General features: G+C 38.5%; 1 protein-coding gene across 1 annotated transcript in view; it reads right to left on the bottom strand.

The window, feature by feature from the left end:
- The window catches only part of DOP1A (DOP1 leucine zipper like protein A), a 98,578-nt gene that overhangs the window by 37,631 nt on the left and 38,604 nt on the right, over positions 1-22,343 (bottom strand). Inside the window, exons 9-17 of the mRNA XM_074948038.1 lie at positions 20,478-20,586; positions 18,771-18,891; positions 17,478-17,597; positions 15,672-15,786; positions 15,210-15,239; positions 14,159-14,392; positions 10,565-11,183; positions 7,283-7,557; positions 4,689-4,841 (exon numbers count right to left, since the gene is read on the bottom strand). Of these exons, the coding sequence (XP_074804139.1) occupies positions 4,689-4,841; positions 7,283-7,557; positions 10,565-11,183; positions 14,159-14,392; positions 15,210-15,239; positions 15,672-15,786; positions 17,478-17,597; positions 18,771-18,891; positions 20,478-20,586 (1,776 nt within the window). The remainder of the gene's footprint in view (positions 1-4,688; positions 4,842-7,282; positions 7,558-10,564; positions 11,184-14,158; positions 14,393-15,209; positions 15,240-15,671; positions 15,787-17,477; positions 17,598-18,770; positions 18,892-20,477; positions 20,587-22,343) is intronic.

Here is a 22,343-nt window from a genome sequence, read left to right as displayed (position 1 = left end):
AAGGAGGGTAAGAAGCACCCACACCTGATCTCCTATCTTTAGTGTACACATATTTTGAAATAGAGCTCTATACTTTTTCTTTCTTTCTTTGGGATTGTAGCTTCAGTTTTGTAACTTGTTTGTGTGTGTAACATCTCTACACTTAAATAAGTAGGCACTAGCAATTTTGTAACCACATGATTAGAATCTAGTTTAATAAATTTTGGTAACTATTTATGCATAAGCCTGACTTGTTTCTCTGGTTTACTGTAAAGCAGCCAACACAATTAAAGAACCTCAGCCGTTTTGGCTATAAAGCCTGGCCATTAGGTGAGAGTACTAAGAGCCTAGCGTTGAGTTGTGCCGCCTCCACGGGGCAAACTCTTGGGGCACCTGTCAGTCAATCCTGACTGCCCGCTGCGAAGGAGCCCTGAGCTCTAGCAGTTAAAGTCACGGGTGTGGAGAGGCTCTTAGTGCTGCCATTGGGGCACCTGTCAGTCAGTGTTGACTGCCCGCTGCGAAGGAGCTCTGAGCTCTAGCAGTTAAAGTCACGGGTGGTTAGGACCTTGGGGCATCCGTCAGCCTAGCCCGGGCTGCCCGCCGCGAAGGGACAGTGCGTCCTAGCGGTTAAAGTCACGGATGGTATCAACGGGCATAGCTGGCACCTCACCAAACATCCCTGGCCATCGGCTAACATCATCACCATGGAAGAGGTACTTAAAAATCATGGCATTAAAGACATCTAAGCACAGCTAAGAGGGAAAAGAGAAGGGGTTGAAAACAGAACCATGAGGGACAAACAGAGGTCAGATTGAGGGGAAGATAAAAGGGTGTTATAAGAAGTCTTCATCTGACTATAAGCAAATTGTTAATAGTTAATTGATTAGATGCCAGCAGACGGTGCTCAAGAATATGTCGCATAGTTCCTGGGTTTTGTAGGACCAATAAAACTTGTGCACAGTACAGTAGATGATTTCCACTGGCTGCTCTTTATATCAGTTCTTAACATGGTGTCAGAATAAAAGTTTGTACTGCTTTAACTTTTTGTTGTGGCTGACCAGAGGCACTCAGTGACATCAGTAATGACTCAAATATCCCACTCCCTGCTATGGAACAAATACATGGGGATGTCTATGAAAAACAGAGCTGCTTCAGGGCCTCATGGACAAACTGTGAAATGGCTGCAGGATTGAACAAAGAAAGCATGGCAGGAGGAATGGCTACTCTGAATAAAGCAATGGGTAAGGACTGCTTTCCTATATGTCAGCACTTACAGCTGGCAGATGAAGAAAGGCAAGATGTAAATAAAGTCTTAGATGCTTTAGAAAAATACTTGTCCCTAAAAAAATGATAATATATCAGAAGTATATTTTCCATACATCTGATCAAAATGAAACTCAAAACTACAAACCAATACGCAACCAAGCCACACCAGTTACCCTTGTCATGTAACTCTGGCACACTTACAGACAAATTCATTAGAGATCATATAGTTGTAGGCATGAAAAATAATGGAATCAGAACACACATTGCAACAACAAAGACTGCAACTTAATGCTGCTGCTATCTACTGCAGCAGTGAATAAAATAAACGGTTACAAATTTGAAAACATTAGAAACAGTGTAAGATATACAGCATCACACAAAATAATGGCAAACTCAGACTAAAAGAATTAAAAAAAAAGAGTGGTCTGCAAAGAAAGGCAAGAAATACATGTATTTTTCAGTGACCTGGGAGGTGGGAGATGTGGATTCAAGTCCGTCCTTTGAATCGGACAGAGACAAGGTCTGAATTAATATCTTCTTTCTCCCAAGAGAGTGCCTTAATCACCAGGCAACAGAGTCATTTTCATTCTCACTCTCTCTTTGACCCAGTGAATGGTGGGGATTCATACCTGGGTATTCCACATCCCAGGAAAGACCCCTAACCAGTGGGCTGACAGTTATAGCAGCGCACACACACACACAAACACATACGGCTTTCTGAAGCTAGCTCTGAAAAATGAAATTGTGGGATCAAATTTGGGGATGGTTTGGTTTGGCCAAAGCTGCATTTTTCAGCAAATAAACTATTCATCCGAATAAAATTGTCCACCTCTTCTTACAATACTCTGAAACATGACTGAGCAAGATAGGAATAGACCAACGTATTCTGAGAAATATAGTATATCTGGTGATGATTGATTGACTCTCTGGATTATTTGGAAACAGATCCCTTAAATTCAACAACAATTTCTGTCTTTGAATGCTGGGAAGCCCACTTTGCCTGAACGGAATTCCAGAGACTTATTAAAGGTAATGGACCTCAGTTTGCTTGTCAGGAATTTGCACAATTTGCAGCATCAGCAGAATTTGAAAATATCACATCCTTTCTGCAACACAGCCAGTCTAAGGGCAAAGCAAAAGTAGCTGCCGAGATTACAGAGAAATTGCTAAGCAAGGCGTAGTGGGATAATAAAGACCCATGGACAGCAGTAATGGATTGAACAAATATACCAACAGAAAGTCAGGGCAGCAGTCCAGTACACAATCTCATGTCACACCACACACTGATTACTGCCTGCAGCAAATAAACTTTTGAAGCCAGCAGTAGCAGAAAAGGTAACAGAAAAATTAAGAAGTGTCATCAGCAAGCCAAATACTACTATGACAGAGGTAGAAAAGAGCTCTCTGAACTTCTAATAGGACAGCCAGTATAAAGTTCAACCAGCACCTAAAGACAATGACAAAGGATGAAAGGTAGGGACAAAGAGTAGCACCAAGGTTTGAAAGGATTAGATTTTTTATCACTACGTGTCAATTTCTCCGTATACACACAAACAGAAAAAACATATTTCCACTGATAAAGGAAGAAAAATGCTGCCTGAGAATGTAAGAGTTTGATTTAAGGATATTTACTTTGTACATTTTGACGTGATGTTGACATATTGTGTTTTAACAGTTATAAAGTTTTGAATCTCAAGGTTTACTTTATTAAACAATTATTGTCTGACCCTTCCTCCATAATTTCCCGCAACTCTGAAAGTTTAAATAAAGAAAAATTGAAAAGAGTATTTATTTTTAAACATCTATATTAACCACCGAATTTTTTTTTAAAATCTAATTCTGCCAAGTCTAATCATACTTTGTAGAATGCAGACAACTCTATAGCCCCAACTGTTATTTCCTACAAGCAACCAGGGACCAGTTACTCTCAAGAGTTGACCAGGTGAGTTCCAAACAACTATTCAGATGCAGGGGAAACTGGCAATGACTGTGAGGTTAGTTCACCTACTAGCAATGCACAGGAATTGGTAAAGGTAATGCCATAAAATCTAACATCACAGAAATCTCCTGAGGGTAAGTGGCAGGAGAAGAAAGGGACTCAAGGTGGAACCACACAAAGTGGAAGGGATGTAAAGTTGCTCAATCATTTGAAAGACTATGTAGTTAACGGAAACTGCTCACTTTCTGTTCTAGGAAGAGAGATGTTACAAGAATGCTCTCTTTATATATAAACCGTTAAATGAAAAAAGTGCCAATACATAGTGATCAAGAACATGCAGAGAAGTTCTTGGGTTTTGTAGGAGTAATAAAACTTCCTGTTATACACTGCAAATGGCACTGATTGATCTTTACATCAGTTCTTAAAGATCATCAAAGGAGATGCTGAATGAGTTAGAAAGGCAGAATGAGAACCAGGAAGTCAGAGTCACAGGAGCCTAGAGAGAAAAGGAACCCAAAGTAGACAGTGAGCCAATAATTTTAAAAGAAGCAGATATATCAGACGGCTTATTAGAAGCCACCCAAGGCAAGAGGGTTGAGGACAGAAGAGACAGAGACCTCTAAACCACCAAAAAAAGAAGGTGGATAGCAAGGATAGAAGAGACCAAAATCAAGTGGGCCCAAAAGGAAAATAAGTGAGGGGGGGTCTGTAAATAACTAAATGAAGAGAGGAGGGACCACCACCACCACTTTCAGGAGAAGTGACAAAAGATCTTCATGGAAGGCATGGCAATAAGAAAAACTAATTTGGAGAAAGAGTAACAAGTTTTGAGGAGAGAAATGAAGTGGAGACAGCAGAACATGCCAACAAATAGATCGCTTATCAAGGCAAATTTATTGGAGGAGCAGAAGTTATAGGGTTTGCTATAATGTTGGTCAGAATACAGCAAGAGAAGAGAGCAGGAGGAAGAGTGGGCCTAGACTGAGAGAGAGAGCTGCAAAGGGAAGGAGGAGGGGGCAGAGACTGAGGTGGGAAGGAGGAGGATTTATGCCTAGGACTCAGGCACTCGGATCTCAGTTCAATTCCAAGCTTTACCAAGCCTTCTGTATGACTTTGGTTAAGTCATTAAAACTCTCTGCGCCTTAGCTCTCCATCTGAAAAATGGGACAATAACACTTCCTCTGCCTTAGAGGCACTGTGAGGATAAATGAATTAGTGGTTATAAAGCACTCAGACACTATCCATGATGGGATCATAAATTAATTAGATGAAGGGACAGAAAGGAAAGGTGAGATGAAGATTTGGTGAGAGTTCACAATTTTATAAACATGTTATAATTCTTTACATATCAGTGTGTATATACATGCACATATACATGAAATAGCTCAAACTGTCTTATGAGCTACCGAGTCCCTTACTCATACATGTCACTCTATTACTACATTTCCTGATGGTTCCTTTAACTCACCTTTTAATAATCACACAAACAGGAGGGAAGATTTACCTTGTCTCTGTGGGTCAGCTGCTGACTTATAACATCCTCACAAATGCTAGAAGACGGAACCAAGTTATGTAACTGGTAAAAGAGCTCCACACTCTTCTGATGATGTTGAGGAGTTCCATCACCCAACTGGTCCCACAGAGTTAAAGCTACATGCTTTGTAAATGAAAATATAGTTTAAGTCAATGAATATCTTGTATTTTTCTGAAAAATTACTAGCTTTACACAATGAAAGGGACATATGCAGTACCAGTGAAAAATATGAACAATTGGGGGAAATTATGTGATTATGCATTGCTTATATCTCTACAAAAAAGCCAAAAAACACTGCAATACCCTACTGTATAAAGTTCCATAAAATTTCACTCTGAGGATGCAGTACTTGATAGTTTACATTTGTAAAAGTAAAATATTTCAATACTATAATAATTAACTACCTACTACAGAATATTCTTCTGCTGAGGATTTCTGATGACCTCCTAAATCACAAGAGTTGAGCTAGTGTAATTTGTCTCCAGAATTCTATATCTAATATTGCAATTATAATGTAAAATTAAAATGTTTCTTTTGTAAATAATTTTAAAAACAGTTCACATTTCATAAGTCATAAGTAAGGCTGTCAAGCAATTAAAAAATTAATCGTGATTAATTGCACTGTTAAACAATAATAGAATACCATTTCTTTAAATATTTTTGGATGTTTTCTACATTGTCAAATACAGCACAGAATACAAAGTGTACAGTGCTCACTTTATATTTATTTTTTATTACAAACATTTACACTGTAAAAAAGAAACTTCAATTCACCTCACTGAAGTACTGTAGTGCAATCTCTTTATCATGAAAGTTGAACTTACAAATGTACATTTATGTAAAAAAGAATAACTACACTTAACAATAAAACAATGTAAAACTTTACAGCCTACAAGTCCACTCAGTCCTACTTCTTGTTCAGCCAAACACTCAGAAAAACAAGCATTCAGTGTTGCAGGAGGACACGGGAGAGGGGAAGTAAGCAATGACTTGTGCAGGACAAGGGCCTGAGAGGACAGCGGGTGTCAATGGGGAGCAGCAAGCAATAACTTGTGCAGTAGGAGGGTGAGGAAGGTGTCTTGCTGCTGCATCTGGAAAAGTGGTTTCTGGTACTGGGCTCGCCTCCTTTTACTGAGCTAGGTGGGCTCCCTTCAGCTGAGTGAGGCCTTGTTTGCAAGGGAAGGTGGATTTTACCTCAGGGACTCATCATACTGCAGGGGAGGAGAGGCTGGTGCAGGGAGGCTGAGCACATCAGGCCCAAATTCTCTGTGGGGTACCCCCAGAGTGGGCAGCCAGCTAGCAGCAATAGGGTACAACGCAGGGGAGCTGGTCCTGGGAGGGACGGGTCGGCCGTGAACAATAGGGCCAGGGCTGGCTAGGGTGACGATACATCCCATTTTGGCCAAAACGGTCCCCTTTTTCAGCTCTGTCCCACCCATCCCTACTTTTTCACCAAAATAGGGTACTTATCTCAGCTGCAAGGCAGAGCAGACAATGGCAGCTGCTGCCTGGGGATCAGCTGAAGGCAGCACTGCCCGCCAGCAGGAAAGTGGAGAAATTTTCTGCTCATAGGCAGTGTGGCTTCAGAGTTGACCACTGGGTGGCACAGAGCTGGGGGGAGGGGCATCAGCCTCAGCCAGGGGAGGCACAGAGCGCGGGGGTAGGGGGGAAGATCAGCCTCAGCTCGGGGAGGCGCAGAGTTCGGGGGCCCAGCCCCAGCTGTGAGCAGCACGGGACTCAGCCCCAGATGCAGGCAGCACGGAGTTGGGGGTGGGGAGGGAGTCAGCACCAGCCCCAACCCTGGGAGGCATGGGGAGGGTGGCTTGGGCGAGCCCTGCAGGGGCGGGCAACTCCAGTGAGGCCCTGGCTGTCCTGTTTTTACTTTAAAAAAATATGGTAACCCGAGGGGGGTGGGGAGTATCAAGATCTCTACTCCTCCATGGAACCAGGATGAGAACCATGCCTTTTCTCTAGCCTCTTCTCTTCCCACCCTCTGCTGGCGGCCTGCATTACTGCACCTGACCAGACAGGTTCTCCAGAGCAGTTCATGCTGCCCTTCCACCCAGAGGATCTGAGATTAAAGCGAGTTAAAAAAAATTAACGCATTAATTGTGCTGTGCCTTAATCGGACACATTAACACCAGTTAAGTGACAGCCCTAGTCATTAGTATTCTTGTTTTTGTTAAACCCCTATCTACCCAGAACATTTTCTCTCAGTTTCATGTCTTGGCTACCTCTCACAACATCTTCTCACGTCTAGTAACTCACTTCTTTCATTTATATTTGCAAAAGACCAATTCAAATCAGCTGTTTATACCTACACTGTGTGGAACTACCTTTAGTAGTAGTAGCTAAATATTTTAATTTGAATGGTAAAATAGAAAATAGCAATTGTCATATAATCCAGTAAGGAAGTTTTATTCCATAACCTAAGAAAGTATAAGAAGGGCAAGGCTGTTGATACAGACTTGGAAAGAAAGTGTGTCTTCTTGTTGCTGGAAATACAATCTAAAGAAACTAACGCACAAGAAATAAATGCATGGGCAGTAAGATGATTACTGTACCTTGAAAAAATCTGTCTTTTCAACCATATATCTCAGGTTGCCTTGAGTAAGAGGAGGCCTGATAACTACAGCAACTCTTCCTTGGTTTGGACTAAGGGGCTGTGCAGTTTCCACACTGTTTAGGTTTTCTCCAGTGACAACAGCAACAGATTGAGTCAATCCAACCAAGTCCATTACCAGAGAAATAGCAACACCTTGAATGCTAAAATCACTTGCTTGTCTACAGGCATTCATAAGAGTCTGAAGCCACAATGGAGGCTGTACTTGTTCACAGTCTGAAATGAAAATAAAAGGAAATATTTTCCATTACAAGTGAAATTGTTGTACTGCAATTAATTTTTCTTCCGTTCTGCATACCTACTATGCCTCACAACCTATAGTAAATCAACTCTGCAGTATTCTTTTAACGTCTATATTTGTAACCCTCTCTCGTAATACTTATCTGAGAAAATTATTTGTAGTGTTAATAATTCTCTTTATTTTTAATAAAGTTGGTAGCTAAAAAGAACTGAAGCACCATAATGTCATACCTCCTTTTTAAATTATGTAAAATTTAACAAATGAAAAGGCATTCTAACAAATTATAAATGTGATATTACTATACTAATTTATATAGCACCAGAAGATGTACATGGCATTTTACATTTAGCCAATGTGCCAAACAAACATAATCCCAAAAACAAACAGAAGATATAACTCACAGAACAGCAAGGTCATTTTCTTATGATAAGAATAAAGAAACACAATAAGCTCTTATGTACTATATTTTTTCCTCTAGTCTAGGTGAGGTGAACACAAATTGTCCTGCTTTCAACATGACACTGCATTAGATCACTATATTTTACAAATGTGTAAAAGTTCACAAGTCAATCCTAGCACCACTAAATCAGTTTCAGTATCTCTGTTCTTAAGAGAAAAGTGTATTCTGACCTTTGACATAAAAACTGAATACGATGGGAAGAAGAGCAAACATATTCTTTGCAATTTTAGCTCAAAAATAGTTGGGTTGAATGTATTTCACACCTTTTAGAGAGTATATTTCTATACTATACTAGAGTGCACATTGCTTTTATTTGTTCTCCTGACATAATTACTACCGTCAGGAAATTATCATGAAAGAAATAATGAAATATAAAATCTTGCAACCTAATATTTTGTTCCAGAAATAACTCCATGGTTTCTTTTGTCAATTTCCACTAAATTTACACAAAAAACAATTCAATGCAAAGTTCATAATGTGAATTGGACTCAAGTAAAAACCTCTTCAGAAACTGAGCATTAAGCCAGATTTTACACAAATATATATATTTACCTACTCACATTCTTCCTTCATTATCATGAAGTGATCATGAGCTAATTCAGTTTAAGCTAAAAGGAAGGATAAACAAAAATAGGTCTGCAAATAAGTTTGTAACTAGGATCCTTGATTTCAAAAGGGCAAACTTTAAAAAATTAAGAGAATTAGTTAGGGAAGTGGACTGACCTGAAGACCTCAAAAATCTGAATGTGGAGAAGGATTGGAACTACTTTAAGTTAAAGTTGCAGAAGCTATTTGAAGCCTGTATCCCAAGGAAGGAGACAAATTTGTTGGGAAGGATTGCGACCAAACCAAGCATCTCAAGAACAAATGGATATAAGCTGGCTATCAACAAGGTTAGGCAGAGTGAAGTTCTGGAACAGCCTTCAAAAGCGAGTGATGGGGAGCAAAACACTTAACTGGCTTCAAGGCTGAGCCTGATAAATTTATAGAGGGGATGGGATGATGAGATTGCCTACAATGGCGTATGGGCCATCTGTTACCGCTAGTAGCAAGTATCTCCAATGGCCAGAGACAAAACATTAATGAGGAGGGCTCTGAGTTATTACAATGAATTCTTTCACAGGTGTCTGGCTGGTGGGTCTTGCCGGCATGCTCAGGGTCCAACTGATTGCTATATTTGGTGTCGGGAAGGAATTTTCCCCCAGGTCAGATTGACAGAGACCCTTGGAGTTTTTTGCCTTCCTCCACAGCATGGGTCCCGGGTCACTTGAAGGTTTAAACTAGAGTAAATGGTGGATTCTCTGTAACTTGAAGTCTTTAAAGTATGATTTGAGGATTTCTGTAACTCAGCCAGTAACTCAGTATGTTACAGGAGTGGGTGGGTGAGGTTCTGTGGCCTGCAATGTGCAGGAGCTCAGACTAGATGATGACGATGGTCCCTTCTGGCCTTAAAGTCTATGAGTCTAACACAGAAATGTAGGGCTGGAAGAGAACTCGAGAACTCATCAAGTCCAGCCCCCTGTGATAAGGCAGGACTCAGTAAACCTAGACTACCCCGGACAGGTGTTTGTATAACCTGCTCTTAAAAACCTCCAGTGATGGGGATGCCACAACCTCCGTTAGAAGCCTGTTCTAGAGCTTAACTACCCTTAGAAAATTTTTCCTAATATCTAATTACAGGGCACTGTTTCTTTCCCATAAAATGCCCTCTCAACACCATGCAATGCTCTCTACCACAAGTCAAAAACAAAAAGCTACATTTAAACAATCTTAAGTTTCAAAGATGAATAAACAAAATCCCAGATGTCAGAGAGAGGGCATTTAATTATAATGCAAATTTACTCCTAATTTTTCAGTTCAGTAACTCTACCTGTGAAATTTGTGAATGTTGTCAGCTGGCACTTATAACCTTAATGTTAAACACTACATTACAACAGCAAAATAAATTTAGAAATAAATTTAGAAATAAACTCTTGGGTAGCGCAAATTTTACTGAACTGAAATTTATAACTTACGGTTATACATTTGTTTCAAAGGGCATAAATATGGATAACAATCTAAACTATTAAAATAGAGTTAAAGGCATGTTTGATGTAATCTTGTCACTATTCCATATATCTATTCAATGTGCAAATACATTCCAAGGCACAAGAAGAACACTAGTAACAAAGAACCCTGATGGATCCATGTATTATGTATTTCACACGTCGACAGCAGAATCTAGAAACTGGGTTCCACTCTAAGGTTCTTCCATGTAATACATATTCATTACTCAAAACATACATGTATTAAAAATCACATCAAAACATCAATTTTCTTGTAATTGTATTAAAAAATATTTTAGTTTCTAAAACGTAATCCAAGTCATAAAAGAAAAAAAAATCTATGTCCCTACAAGGAACAACAAGCAACAATGTAAATATAGAAAGACTCCAACTACTTTTCAGATTTTCTAAAGAACAGTTTAAACTAAGAACTGAATATACGAGAAAAAAAGGAGAAAGTAAGAAAATGTTACTTACCAAAATCAGATTTCTCAGGATGTAATTCTGATGTGTGGTTCCCCTCTGCAATGTAAACCGGAAAACTTGAACATTCAAGATATAACTGACATGCAGCAATAAAGGCAGAAAGGTATTCTTTTGGCATTTTATTTCTTTTTTTTCCCTTAGCATCTCCTTGTGATTCTCTGTCCCATTTTGTAGATTGTCCTTGCTCTCTAGTGAGGTCCACTTGAAGCTCTGTTGCCAAGGGCTGAGACAAGGAATTACTCTGAATTATATACAGGTTGATAAATCTAGTTAAAAATTGTTGGACATACTCCAAGCAGCACTGCATTGCAGTCTTTTGGATCATCTTCCCACTTCGAGTTGCTGACCCCTGTGCAATTATGGAAGGAGGCTGTACAATGGTTTCCTCAGATCCCACAGTTGATGCTGTCTCAGTCTCTGAGGATGTGCTACCTATAATAGGGATACCAGGTGCTCCGTGGCCTTCACTCAATGCTCTGTCAATGTCATCAGCTGTATCTGCCTGGTACTGTACAAACTCAGTAAATCCACTTTCTGATGATCGACTGCTTGGAGGATTTTCACCATCTTCGAATACATCATAAGGATTTTCAAGTGAAACTGATGGCACCTAGTTGAGATAAAAGTATAGATAACTATAGATTAAACAGTAAAAATGAATGTCACTAATTAGTGATAAGAAATCATTAACTAATTTCCTAGTTTGAAAAGAATGGCAGTTTTGAGTTCTCCTCAGGGTTGCCAATTTTCACTGGACACATTCCCGGAGGTTTCATCACATGACATAATCTTTAATTAAAGATTAATCTTTAATTCCTGGAAACTCCAGGACAATCCTGGAGGGTTGGCAACCCCAGTTCTGTTCTATTACGAAGTTTTAAATTATGTGTTATATACTTTTATTGTTGATCCCTTCCATACATTTTCCTGTCAAAATCAAGTTTTTAAAACTCCCAAAGAAGTATATTTACATGGCATGTCAACTATAACAGGAGATATCACTGTCTACCAACTGAAATATATGCATTTTAAGAAGATTTTAAACAAACGATTTATATTTTAATATGGATTGAGGGAGAAGGGATCAACATGGTAAAATTATAAGTCATTTGAAAAAAATCCTCAAATGTTAAAGAGAGTGGAAGACAAGGCACTAAAATTTACAGTCATTTTAGCTAGACAAGATGGTTGAGATCATATCTTTTATTGGACCAACTTTGGTGAAAAAGACAAGCTTTTGAGCTACACACAGCTATCCTTCAGGTCTGGGAAAGGTACTAGCAGCGTCACAACTAAATACAAAATCAAGCAGATAGTTTAGCATAAGTAGTTAGCACATATTGTAAGGGACCATTCAAGGGTTGAAAGATATTCCCTCACCCAATTTGTCTCTCTAGTATCCTGGGACCGACATGGCTACAATAACACTGCATAGTCATTTTAGCTGACAGACTTCCTGGAATGTTTAGGTTTTAGGATTTTCTTACATAAAGGAGCTGGCAGCTTGTCATCTGTTAACTGGAAAACTGTTCCAGTCATAGGAAGCATTATGAAAGGGTGGTGGAATGATGAAAGTGGGTGAAGGAGATGAAGGGAGTTGTCAAGAGAGAGGCTTGAGAGGACTTGAAAGAGTGGGAAGAGGTAAAATTTCTCTACAATCAAGAGATAGTTTTATAGGATGCCAATGCTCAAATAATTACATTAAAGATAGTAATGAATTTTGACCTACAATTGTGTAGGTGTATAGTTGGTACAAAGCTTCATGATTATTATTAATGTTGTTGTTAATTTGTACTATTTAACCAGGATGAACTTGTTTCACATAATATAAAATACTACAGATTGTCAAGGCATCTTTCAAAAAAGAGAAAACAGCTGAATTTTGGAGCCAAAAATGAGGAATTAAAAGAATTATTAAAAAAAACCAGAAATTTTCCCAACTGCATACTTTTAAAAAACACCATTAATTATTAATGAGTTGTTCGAAGTTCTCTACGAAATTAAGAGTTTTAATTCCAATATTATAAATAGTAATCAAAATCTAATGTGTTAAAAAGTTGGGATGGTCTCTCAACACAGAGCATAAATTCTTAGATTCTCAGCATAAAACTTGGTACCTAGCATCTTTCCCTCCTGTACCCAAAATATGTAATATATATAAAATCAAAGTGTGGGATTTCCTTCATATAAGTTTGTAGTTGTGTAAGACTTAGTATATTTTGGTTCAAAAGAATTGATCACTTACAAGATTTTTTAGAAATGTAAACTGTTAGCAGGTGAAAGTAAGCCAGTACGGCGTACCGGCAAGAGCCAGTACACAGCCAGCCGTACTGGCAGGAGGCAGCTTCCCCAGGCCAGCAATTTAAAAGGGCCCGGGGCTCTCGGCAGCGGCCAGAGCCCTGGCCCTTTATATCGCCGCCAGAGCCCCAGGGCTCCCAGCCACTACTGCCGCTCCAGCTACCATGGGGCTCTGATGGTGATTTAAAGGCCACCGGGCTCCCGGCCACTGCTACTGCAGCCAGAGCCCCAGGGTAGTGGTGGCGGCCAGGAGCCCCAGGGCTCCAGTGCCAATTTAAAGGGCCCAGGGATTTAAAGGCCCTGCCCCTTCCGCCCCTCCCCACCCCTTCCAGTTGAGGGCCCCCCCCACACACATACCTTTCTCAGGACCCCGGCCCTGCATACCGGTAAGTCCCTTCAGTTACTTTCACCCGCGACTGTTAGCAACTGAAATTTGTTTGAAATAGAAACAGTTGCTGGTTTTTTTGTTCCTTCTCTTTGTTTATTAAATGATTTTGAGATATACATATTTGATAAAACATTAAATTAATTCAAAAGAACTAATTTATCTGATCTATGCAAATTTATAAAAAGGCATTGGTTAAGAGCTTTAGAACTATCTCCAAATGGTAAAAGGAAATTATGACTGTGATGCCTGATCCAATGCCTATTGATATCAATGGAAGTTTTGCCAGTGAATTCAATGGACACTGGATCCAGCCTTTAGAGTTTTTTATATATTGGTTTAGAGATTTATCCAAATATTTCTCAAGAGGTCTCTAATTCTTACTTAGGTCCTGAATTTGAAGTGACTTATGCATATACTTAACGTTAAAAAGCATGTATAAGTCCTTGAATGATCGGGGCCTTCATCTGCAATTAATTGAGCAGTTCCAATGTTTTTATTAATCAAGGCTCAATTATGTTTACATTTATTGTTAAACATTTTCATTGTAAAAGACAGTTTATATTTGTCCCATCTATAGTTTGCTGCTTTTGCATGTTTTAAGAAACTTAAAAATTACTGTAAAACTAAAAATAGCACAAGTTGAACTTAAAAAAAGGTGGAAACAGGACTGAGAAAAATGGTGAGGAACTTGGAGACATACAATATTATACTAACAAATTCATCAGAAGAAGATGGGTCAGGTTTTTGAAAGTACTCAGCATTGACCTAACTTGAAATCACTAGCGAAATTTCCCACTGACTTCAATACTAGCAGAGTTGGGCTAACACTGAGTATTTTGAAAAACCCACATTTTACACAAAATTAACACAAAAGGATGCAAAGGCTATTAATAAATTACCTTTTTATCTTCCCATTCTTTGATGGAGCTGCTGTGTCCACTTGGAAGCTGCAGAGTACCATCTGTACCTGCAGACAATAGCGGAGGTTGAACCTTACTAAGGATCTTTGAGCAGAGCCTGAGGGAATCAGTTAGTTCAGACAAGTGCAAAGCGTGAAGATGGCTTGTCAATGCAGAAATCATTCTGAGCAACAACTGAGGCAGATGTTCTGTTTGTATTTCAATGTAGGTCTCCTAACAAAAAGAGGATAAAATTGAAAAAGTGTCTTATAACCCCCACCCTAAAATGTATTTGCTATAGCTATACAGTAGAACCTTAGAGTTACAAACACCTTGGGAATTGAGGCTGTTCATAACTCTGAACAAAACGTGGTTCTTTCAAAAGTTTACAACTGATCATTGACTTAAGACAAGTTTGAAACTCTACTCTGCAAAAGAAAAATGCTGCTTTTAACCATCTTACTTTAAAAGAAACAAGCACAGAAAGTTTCCTTACCTTATCAAATCTTTTTTTTTAAATTTCCCTTTATTTTTTAGTAGTTTACATTTAACACAATACTGTACTGTATTTGCTTTTTTGTTGTTGTTGTTGTTGTTGTTGTCTCTGCTGCTGCTGCCTGATTGCATACTTCTGGTTCCAAAAGAGGTATGTAGTTGACCCGTCAGTTTGTAATTCTGATGTTCGTAACTCTGAGGTTCTACTGTACAACTATCACATACAGTTAATTTTATTCTAAGCTTCTTAACAATGCAAGTGGCAAATAAAATCTAGAAGTCCTCCAAGTCTGATATTCTATGCATTAACTTTATGAGGGATAAAAGGGAATTGTTTTTCAGTACATGTTTAATCATTGGATATGCTCAGAGTTTTCAGAATTTTAAATCTCCTTCATTTATACTACAAATAGATTACAAAGAATTTTGTAACACTGATGGGATTAAAAAATTACCCCCAATCCCCTTTGTATTTTAATTTTCTCAAAATACAGATTTAAGAGTGAAAAGTAGCAAATCATTAATAACTAAAGGAAAAACAGGCTGAATGCCATACCTGACACAGCACTCTCATACTTCTAGTAGGCTTTGAAATGAGAAAGCAAAAGAATTGAGGAGGGAAGACAGATACAGGAAAAACAGTTCTAGCAATCTTCATCAAATAAAGCAATGTCAATAGATAAAAGAAGATAAATATCTTACTGTGACATTCAGAACAATTAGCACCCAATGAATTGCATCATCTAACTATTTATCACATAAAACCCCAAAGCAACAGGTTACATTTGTAACTAATACAATGTAAATTTTAGAGAAGGAAAAGATGGGATAAAATTCAAAATAGAATCAGATGACAAACAAGCTAACAGAATTTGCAGGCTCATGCATCAGAAGAACATAAAGGCTGATTTGTTTATGTGACAAAATCCAAAATTCAAATTTCAAAAGTGCTTTATAAATCAGAGTACAGAAGTAGTGTCCTCATATACCTACAACCAATGAAGAAAGGAATTCTTACCAAAGAAACTATATCCAACAAAAAATCCACTAGTAGGCAGAAATTGGTCAGGGGCAGCTCAGCTGACTCATTACCACCTACAGGCCCAGTCTGAAGTCTAGCATGCAATGTCCTCCTATGAAATTAAAATATGTTATTGTTGTTTTTGTTTACATATGACATGATTAAGTAACAACTTAATTCACAGGTGCGTACGTCAAGGATGCTGCATAAGAACAAACTAGCAGCCCAGTTGTTCCTTCTTCAACAAACAGTTGAATCGGTTTATAGATGACCATACAATCCTTATCTATCTGAAATACAAAGGAAGTTCAATATTTTATAAAGGGCAGCCACACCATTGTGCGCCGTGACACACATAAGCAAGTCTGGGCTACAGGAAACTGTTTTGGTAAATCCATACATTTTCCCCTCACTTGGTGGTTGCCTGTTTTCTTTCATTCAGAAATTCAGAATCTGCTTAAAACACAACAAAATGGAAGAAATCCCCCTCCCTGCCAAAGGTAAATATTACCAAATAGTAACCAATTTCATCTCAGTTTTGAGGAAAGTCATACTTTAGAGGAAGTTGCTATTATTCTGTGCCTCATACTGACACCTTTATCTATAGCGCTCTCAAAGTCCTCATCTGAAATCCACAGATTTCTTCTAATTAAAATTCCCACTGTGGGAAAAATAGCTTTCCGTGCAGAGTATCATCATATAGATGAAATTTAATACCCACGTATAAATAGTAACTTACATTCATATATTTATCCTTGAGAGTCTCTCAAGGCTCCTTTTGCCATAATTCTGAGGAGGTAGCATTGCCTTGAAAGGCTATGAAGGACCAGTGAAAATACCTTCTAATTTTCTAAATGTTTTTTAAATTTGAACAAGGACCACAACTCAGAGCCTAAAAAGAGGAACACCTGTGAGGAACGATCTCTCCAGATATGACGACAGTATTTTCTCAAGCCCAGATCTGTACAGTATTTAATAGAAGGGTAAAGAGTCAAAGCACTGTAAGCACCGATGCACATCTTTTGCTCGCCATGCAGATTGTTGATCAGAGGGAAACATTTTCAAAACCCTTTTGGGACACAGGCTAAGAGACCCAACAACATACACCAAAAACAACAAAAAACAAACATTTCTACCTAATCCAATCAAATATATCATATGCTACAGATAATGAATTTATAGGAGGATAACTTGATTACATGGACAGTAAGTGTGAAACAATCTACCCAAAACCTTTTCTTGTCACTTTTTCCAAAGGAATTTACCTATCCATGCTGAAGAGGCAGTGGCAGGAAGACAAGAGAGCTCTGCAAAGATTTCTCTTACTAAAATCAAGATATCAATACCTTGACTATTCCCAGATCAAGAAAGGGAACTAAAAATAATCTGAATCTCAGAAATTAGGCCTGGTCTATACTTTGAAGTTTTACTGGTTTATCTACTTTGGTTACAGGGTGGGAATTTTTTTTACTGAAATAGCTATACGAGTGAAAGTCCTAGTGTAGACACAGTTATATCAGTATAAAGTGACTTATATTGGTATACTTATTCCCCTCCCCATGCAGGAGTAGCTATACCAGAACAAACTACCTTTATACTGATATAACTGCATCCATACTAGGGGGATTGCATTCCTTTAATTATACGGATATAGTTAAAACAATACAAGTTTCTAGTATAGACAAGCCTTTGCAGGTGGAGTACAATTATTAGTACATCTTGTCCACCTCCCTGTCAATACACAAATCAAAAAATGTAAAGCCAATTCCAATTTTACATTTACAGCTATTAAATACAACTTACCTACAACATTCTTCAAACCAACGAGCAATGTAATCCCACATATAATAAGGCTCAAAGGAATTAAAGAGAAGATTGGCAGTTTTAATCAGCTCTGCAGTTTTCTTATTTTCCCTCAATTTGCTAAAAGAAAATAAAAAATAGTAGTACAATTTAATATATATTACTATGCTGTGATTTAAGTGTTATGCAAAGGCGTATAATTCTGAATTTACTCACTACAATGCTGATATTAACACACTGGTTCCCTCCCTCTCCTTTAATGGAAGCTCTTCAGCTGGGCATGCACTATTGCTCTTTACATCATGTCCTTGCATGGTTGCCATACTTCTTGCTCATCCCACTCTGTCTCAGATCTGTTTTCCCTTTTCTATATATTTTTACTGGATCTGGTTTCCAATTTTCATTCTTATTTTTCTTTATTTTATTTTTCTCCCCCTTCCCTGTCCTCCTCCAACATTCTGTTTCCCTCTTTGTCTCAGCTGCCTCTCTCTCTGACTCCACTCTCCTGGTCTCTCTACTCCCTTCGTTTTGCTCTCCCTTTTTCTCCTCCCTAATGGCTTCTCTTTCTTTGCCACCCCCAAAATCCAGAGAGATCTGTACTAGACCTCTTTTGTTGCCTCTCTTTGTGTGCAAGAGCAGATCAGAGGCTCTCTGCCTGTGCAGCCTCCCAATTTCTGTTGCTTCATTGATGCAGCTTCTCTTCATGTTTCTGAAGACAAGTGACATAAGGGAAGCCCACCTGCTGCTCCCTAGTTTCAGCCATATCTGTAGTGGTGGCAGGAGTGGGTCACTTTCCCCACTCATACCATCTTCTTCTCTCTGCTGACACCTCACATAACTTCACCCGCCAGCCTCTCACCCCTCACTGTTTTTTCTCATGAGTGCCAAACATGGGAAAGGGAGAGCTCTTAGAACTCTCTTCCTGCCCGTCCATGACACACAGCATTCACATGGAGTTTTGCCTTCACACCAGTAAATGTACATTTACAGTAAACAATTGCAAAATAAAGTGACTGATATTGGTACCTTTTTAGCACAGTAAATGTCATTAAATAAAATAAAACTATAGATGTCCATTCCATTATGTCCCAAGGAAAAGCCTCAATTGAGATCAATGACAGCTTTGCCTTTCCCTTTCAGAGGAGCAGACTCCAAGATATTGCTGCGTATTTAGCATGCATTCAGCAATAAACAGTATTTAAGTTCTACTATTTATTAATGTTTATATTTAAAATGTATACTATTTTCTGTTAAAGAGGAAGCATATGTTATATTCTTTTTCTTGTACTCTACCTGCTTAGTTGTGTGTGATCTTTGCTGAAGGAAAGTTCCATCTGAAGATCCAGCTCAGCTTTGCATTGTGTATATAATGTTCTAAATACTTCAATCAATACATCCTCTAAGATTACAGGTCCTAAAATGACCATGAGAAATAGCTGCAATGACAACCTTGTAAAATTAAGGACATTCCAATGATCAGTATCTGAACCCTGACCAAATCATTGGAATCTACAGTTTCATTTACTAAAGCCACAAAATCACTTTTACTCAGATAACTTACAAAGCTGAACAGAATCCCACTTACATTTTGTGCATTCTTATGCATAGTAGAATATAAAACTATACATATTTTATACAATAATATGCTATTCAATAGGATGTGCAGGAAATTATCTGTGTGAATCCTAGTGAGTTAAATTTATCTCATAAAGCTAAACCTTGACATCTCATGATGAAAATTTACCTGACAGTGTAAGGTAAAAAATTAGAAGTAAAATATTTTGAGCATCTTTACTTTGATTCAGTTGAAGTGGGTTCTTCTCTATTTTTGGCTACAAGTGTGCAAGACAGTCTTTGCATCAGACTCACATTAGATTCCAACAAACTCCTGAGGTTTAAGAAAAGCATCTGACTTTGAAATGAGTTGCAATAGTTCACAAAGTGGTCTGTCTTCAGAGGAGAAGAACAGCTTTCTGTGCTTTCTCTTGGCCTCATCTTGCTCCCGTAAGTGGGAACACCACCACTGACTTCTGCAGGGGCAAAGTCTTTGTTTAATCTGCCAAACCAATTTGCCAACATGATCCTCACAGCTGTGCTTACTTCATTAAATCTTAATGTGCACAGTGTCAGTAAGATTTACACTGTCTGGCTCAGAAATTATGGGTGACTGAAAAGCCAAACTATATGATAAAAAAATACAGTTAGACTTTGACGACTTCTCAGTCATTCATGATTTCTGAGCCAGGCATTTTAAATGTTACTGACACTGCATATGTTAAGATTGAGTGAAGTGAGAACAGAGATGTGGATCATGTTGGCAAAATTCCATACATATGTATCATCTCTCCACATCCCCACACTTTTAATTTCCACTTACTGTGGATAATGTTTGTAAATATTAAGGAATTTAATTACTTGTTTGTTTATTAAAAATGACTACATCCTTTATAAGCCAATCAATTCTTACTGATAAGCTCTTTATGTACTAGACAAAATGTGATATTATATTTTTAATATTTCAAAACATGTGTGTGTTGGGATAATGAGCAAGGGGCCTTGGGATCACATGAGCAGTAGTTATTGGGATATTTTTCCCATTTCTCTGTAACAGTGTGGTGGCTATGGTTTGTTTTTCTTAGAGAATTAAAAATCTAAATAGCATTCCCCTCAAGATTCAAATAACTTTGGGAAGATCAATTTTGGGGCCTAAACTACTTCTCAGTATTACTTTAACTTCAGATTTACTGCATGGAGTAGAACAATTAGGTTTTTGGGGGGAGGTGAGAAAGTAGTATGTGATTACATTGGAAGACACGATATAGTCCAACTCTACCATCTATTTACTGCACATTTCTTGAACATACCTACTACTTTGTTAATATCCTCCACTTAAGAAGTTATCCAGAACATTGCTTTATATGCTAGTCAACCAAAAGAATTAATAATTTTTAGCAAAATGTAATGAAAAATATATTTAAGGTTAGAAATATATGAGAGTACCTAGTTCAGGTTTGTCCAGTAAACTGATAAAAATCCGAAAAGGCTTTAGGTCCTGCATCAGTGTGCTCTCTTCTCCATGTCCATTAACTTGTAAGATTCCCACCATTGCCTACAAAAAGCATACACAGATCAGAAAATCAAGAAGAAAAGAACAGCTTCAGAAAGCAGGCAACTATGAAAACATGCAAAAGGGGAATTACTCACAGTGGAGAAGACCCTGTTTTCTTACCTCCCTGCAGCTCATTCTCCATATCTAGACATTTCCCTTATTGTCGATCACATTCTATTCCACAGAAGTGGAACATATTCTAATATTTGTAGAAAGGTGGGGAACACACAGTATAGTAGCATAAATAGATGCTTACTCAAAATTTCTTAAGAGTAATGAACAAGGGGTATAAAGTGATGATGTAGCTACTTGAGAAGGTAAAAAAAAAATTTAAATAAGGGGCTAAATAAAACAATAATCTACCTATTCAGGATGCAGCTTGGCTGTCAGACTGTTTTCTTTAGCTCAACTGTATGGAACAAGTAGCAACGAAAGCTTCAAAAGGAAGGGAAAACAATGAACTCTATACTGAAGTACTTTATTCCATGCCACCAGATGCAGAATAAAACTAACTAGACTCTCAGAAGCTATTTAGTTTCTCTCTGCTGCTGGCACAGCAATCTATGAGTAGGCGCTAGTGCATTTCTTCTAGAGCTTCTAAAAAAGAGAAGAGGAGAAAGAAGGAAGAGAGAAGAGAAGACAGAAGGAATGAGACAGAAAAAAGGTTTGATCTTCCATCTACTAAGAGGTGAGTATCATCACACAGTATCTTGGAAAATCTTCTACACCTGAACATGCTTTTAGAGAGGCAGACTTTTCAAGACATGGCATCAAAGGACAAGCAAGTCCAAAAATCAGAAGAAAATACAAAAGAAGAGAAAAAAGACTGGCAAAGAAAGAAGAGGAGGGGGCAATCAACATTTTGAAAGGCTTTTCAATGGTAGTAAGTTGCTGTTGATGACAATTTTAACATGATATGCTAGTGTTTGTCATGCCCTTTAAGAAAGATCTTGAAAGAATATACAAGTGGGCTCTGCCCTTTTTTGGGAAAAACAGGTATCCTTTACCTTGAGCATGACTGCTAAGAAAAAATGGAAATGGATTGTATAAATATCGGCACCCTTTCTAGCACCATGAGAGAGGGAAAAGATTAAATGGATAAAGGCATCAGTCAAACATCCAGGTGAATGAAAGACACAGGAATGGATTTAATCTGCAGGCCATAACTTTATTACCTTTACAATGGGCAAGGGGTGGTATGCACCCACTCCCTCTCACAAACAGGTATTTCACTGGGCCCCGTGCAGGGCTACAGGGCTTCCTCCATATAACCATAATTCAAGGTCAACTCTCTTTAGCCTCCCACTAGGATTCAGCTCACTTATGAATCATCTTGCCCTCCCCTCCACAAGGAGGGCAGAGGGTTCCTAGGGGGACCTCAGCCTGTGAAGACTTACAGTCTCCCCTTTTCACAGACAAACAGACCAGCCAAATCCAAAGTCTCATTACATCTGGGAGTTGGCCCTTTTAGCCTTTATTCAAAATGGACACCAGCCAAGACAAGATGAGATGACCTAACCCTTTCTATATTAACTCCTAACGTTAGAGTTCCCATTCTTTCTTACTCCTTTTAACCTAACTGTGCCTCCAAAATGGTGTGAGGAAGGCAAAAAAACCCACTGGACTCTTGCCAATGTAGCCCAATTGAAAAATTCCTTCCTGATCCCCAAAACTGGTGGTCGGTCTGATCCACAGCAGCCCTGAAACACATCTCCATATACTTTAACTACCGGAAGAGAGGGTGAGGCATTTATCGA

Source organism: Natator depressus, chromosome 3, assembly GCF_965152275.1.
Source record: "Natator depressus isolate rNatDep1 chromosome 3, rNatDep2.hap1, whole genome shotgun sequence".
Lineage (NCBI taxonomy): Eukaryota > Metazoa > Chordata > Testudines > Cheloniidae > Natator > Natator depressus.
This window is presented reverse-complemented; position numbering and strand designations above follow the sequence as displayed.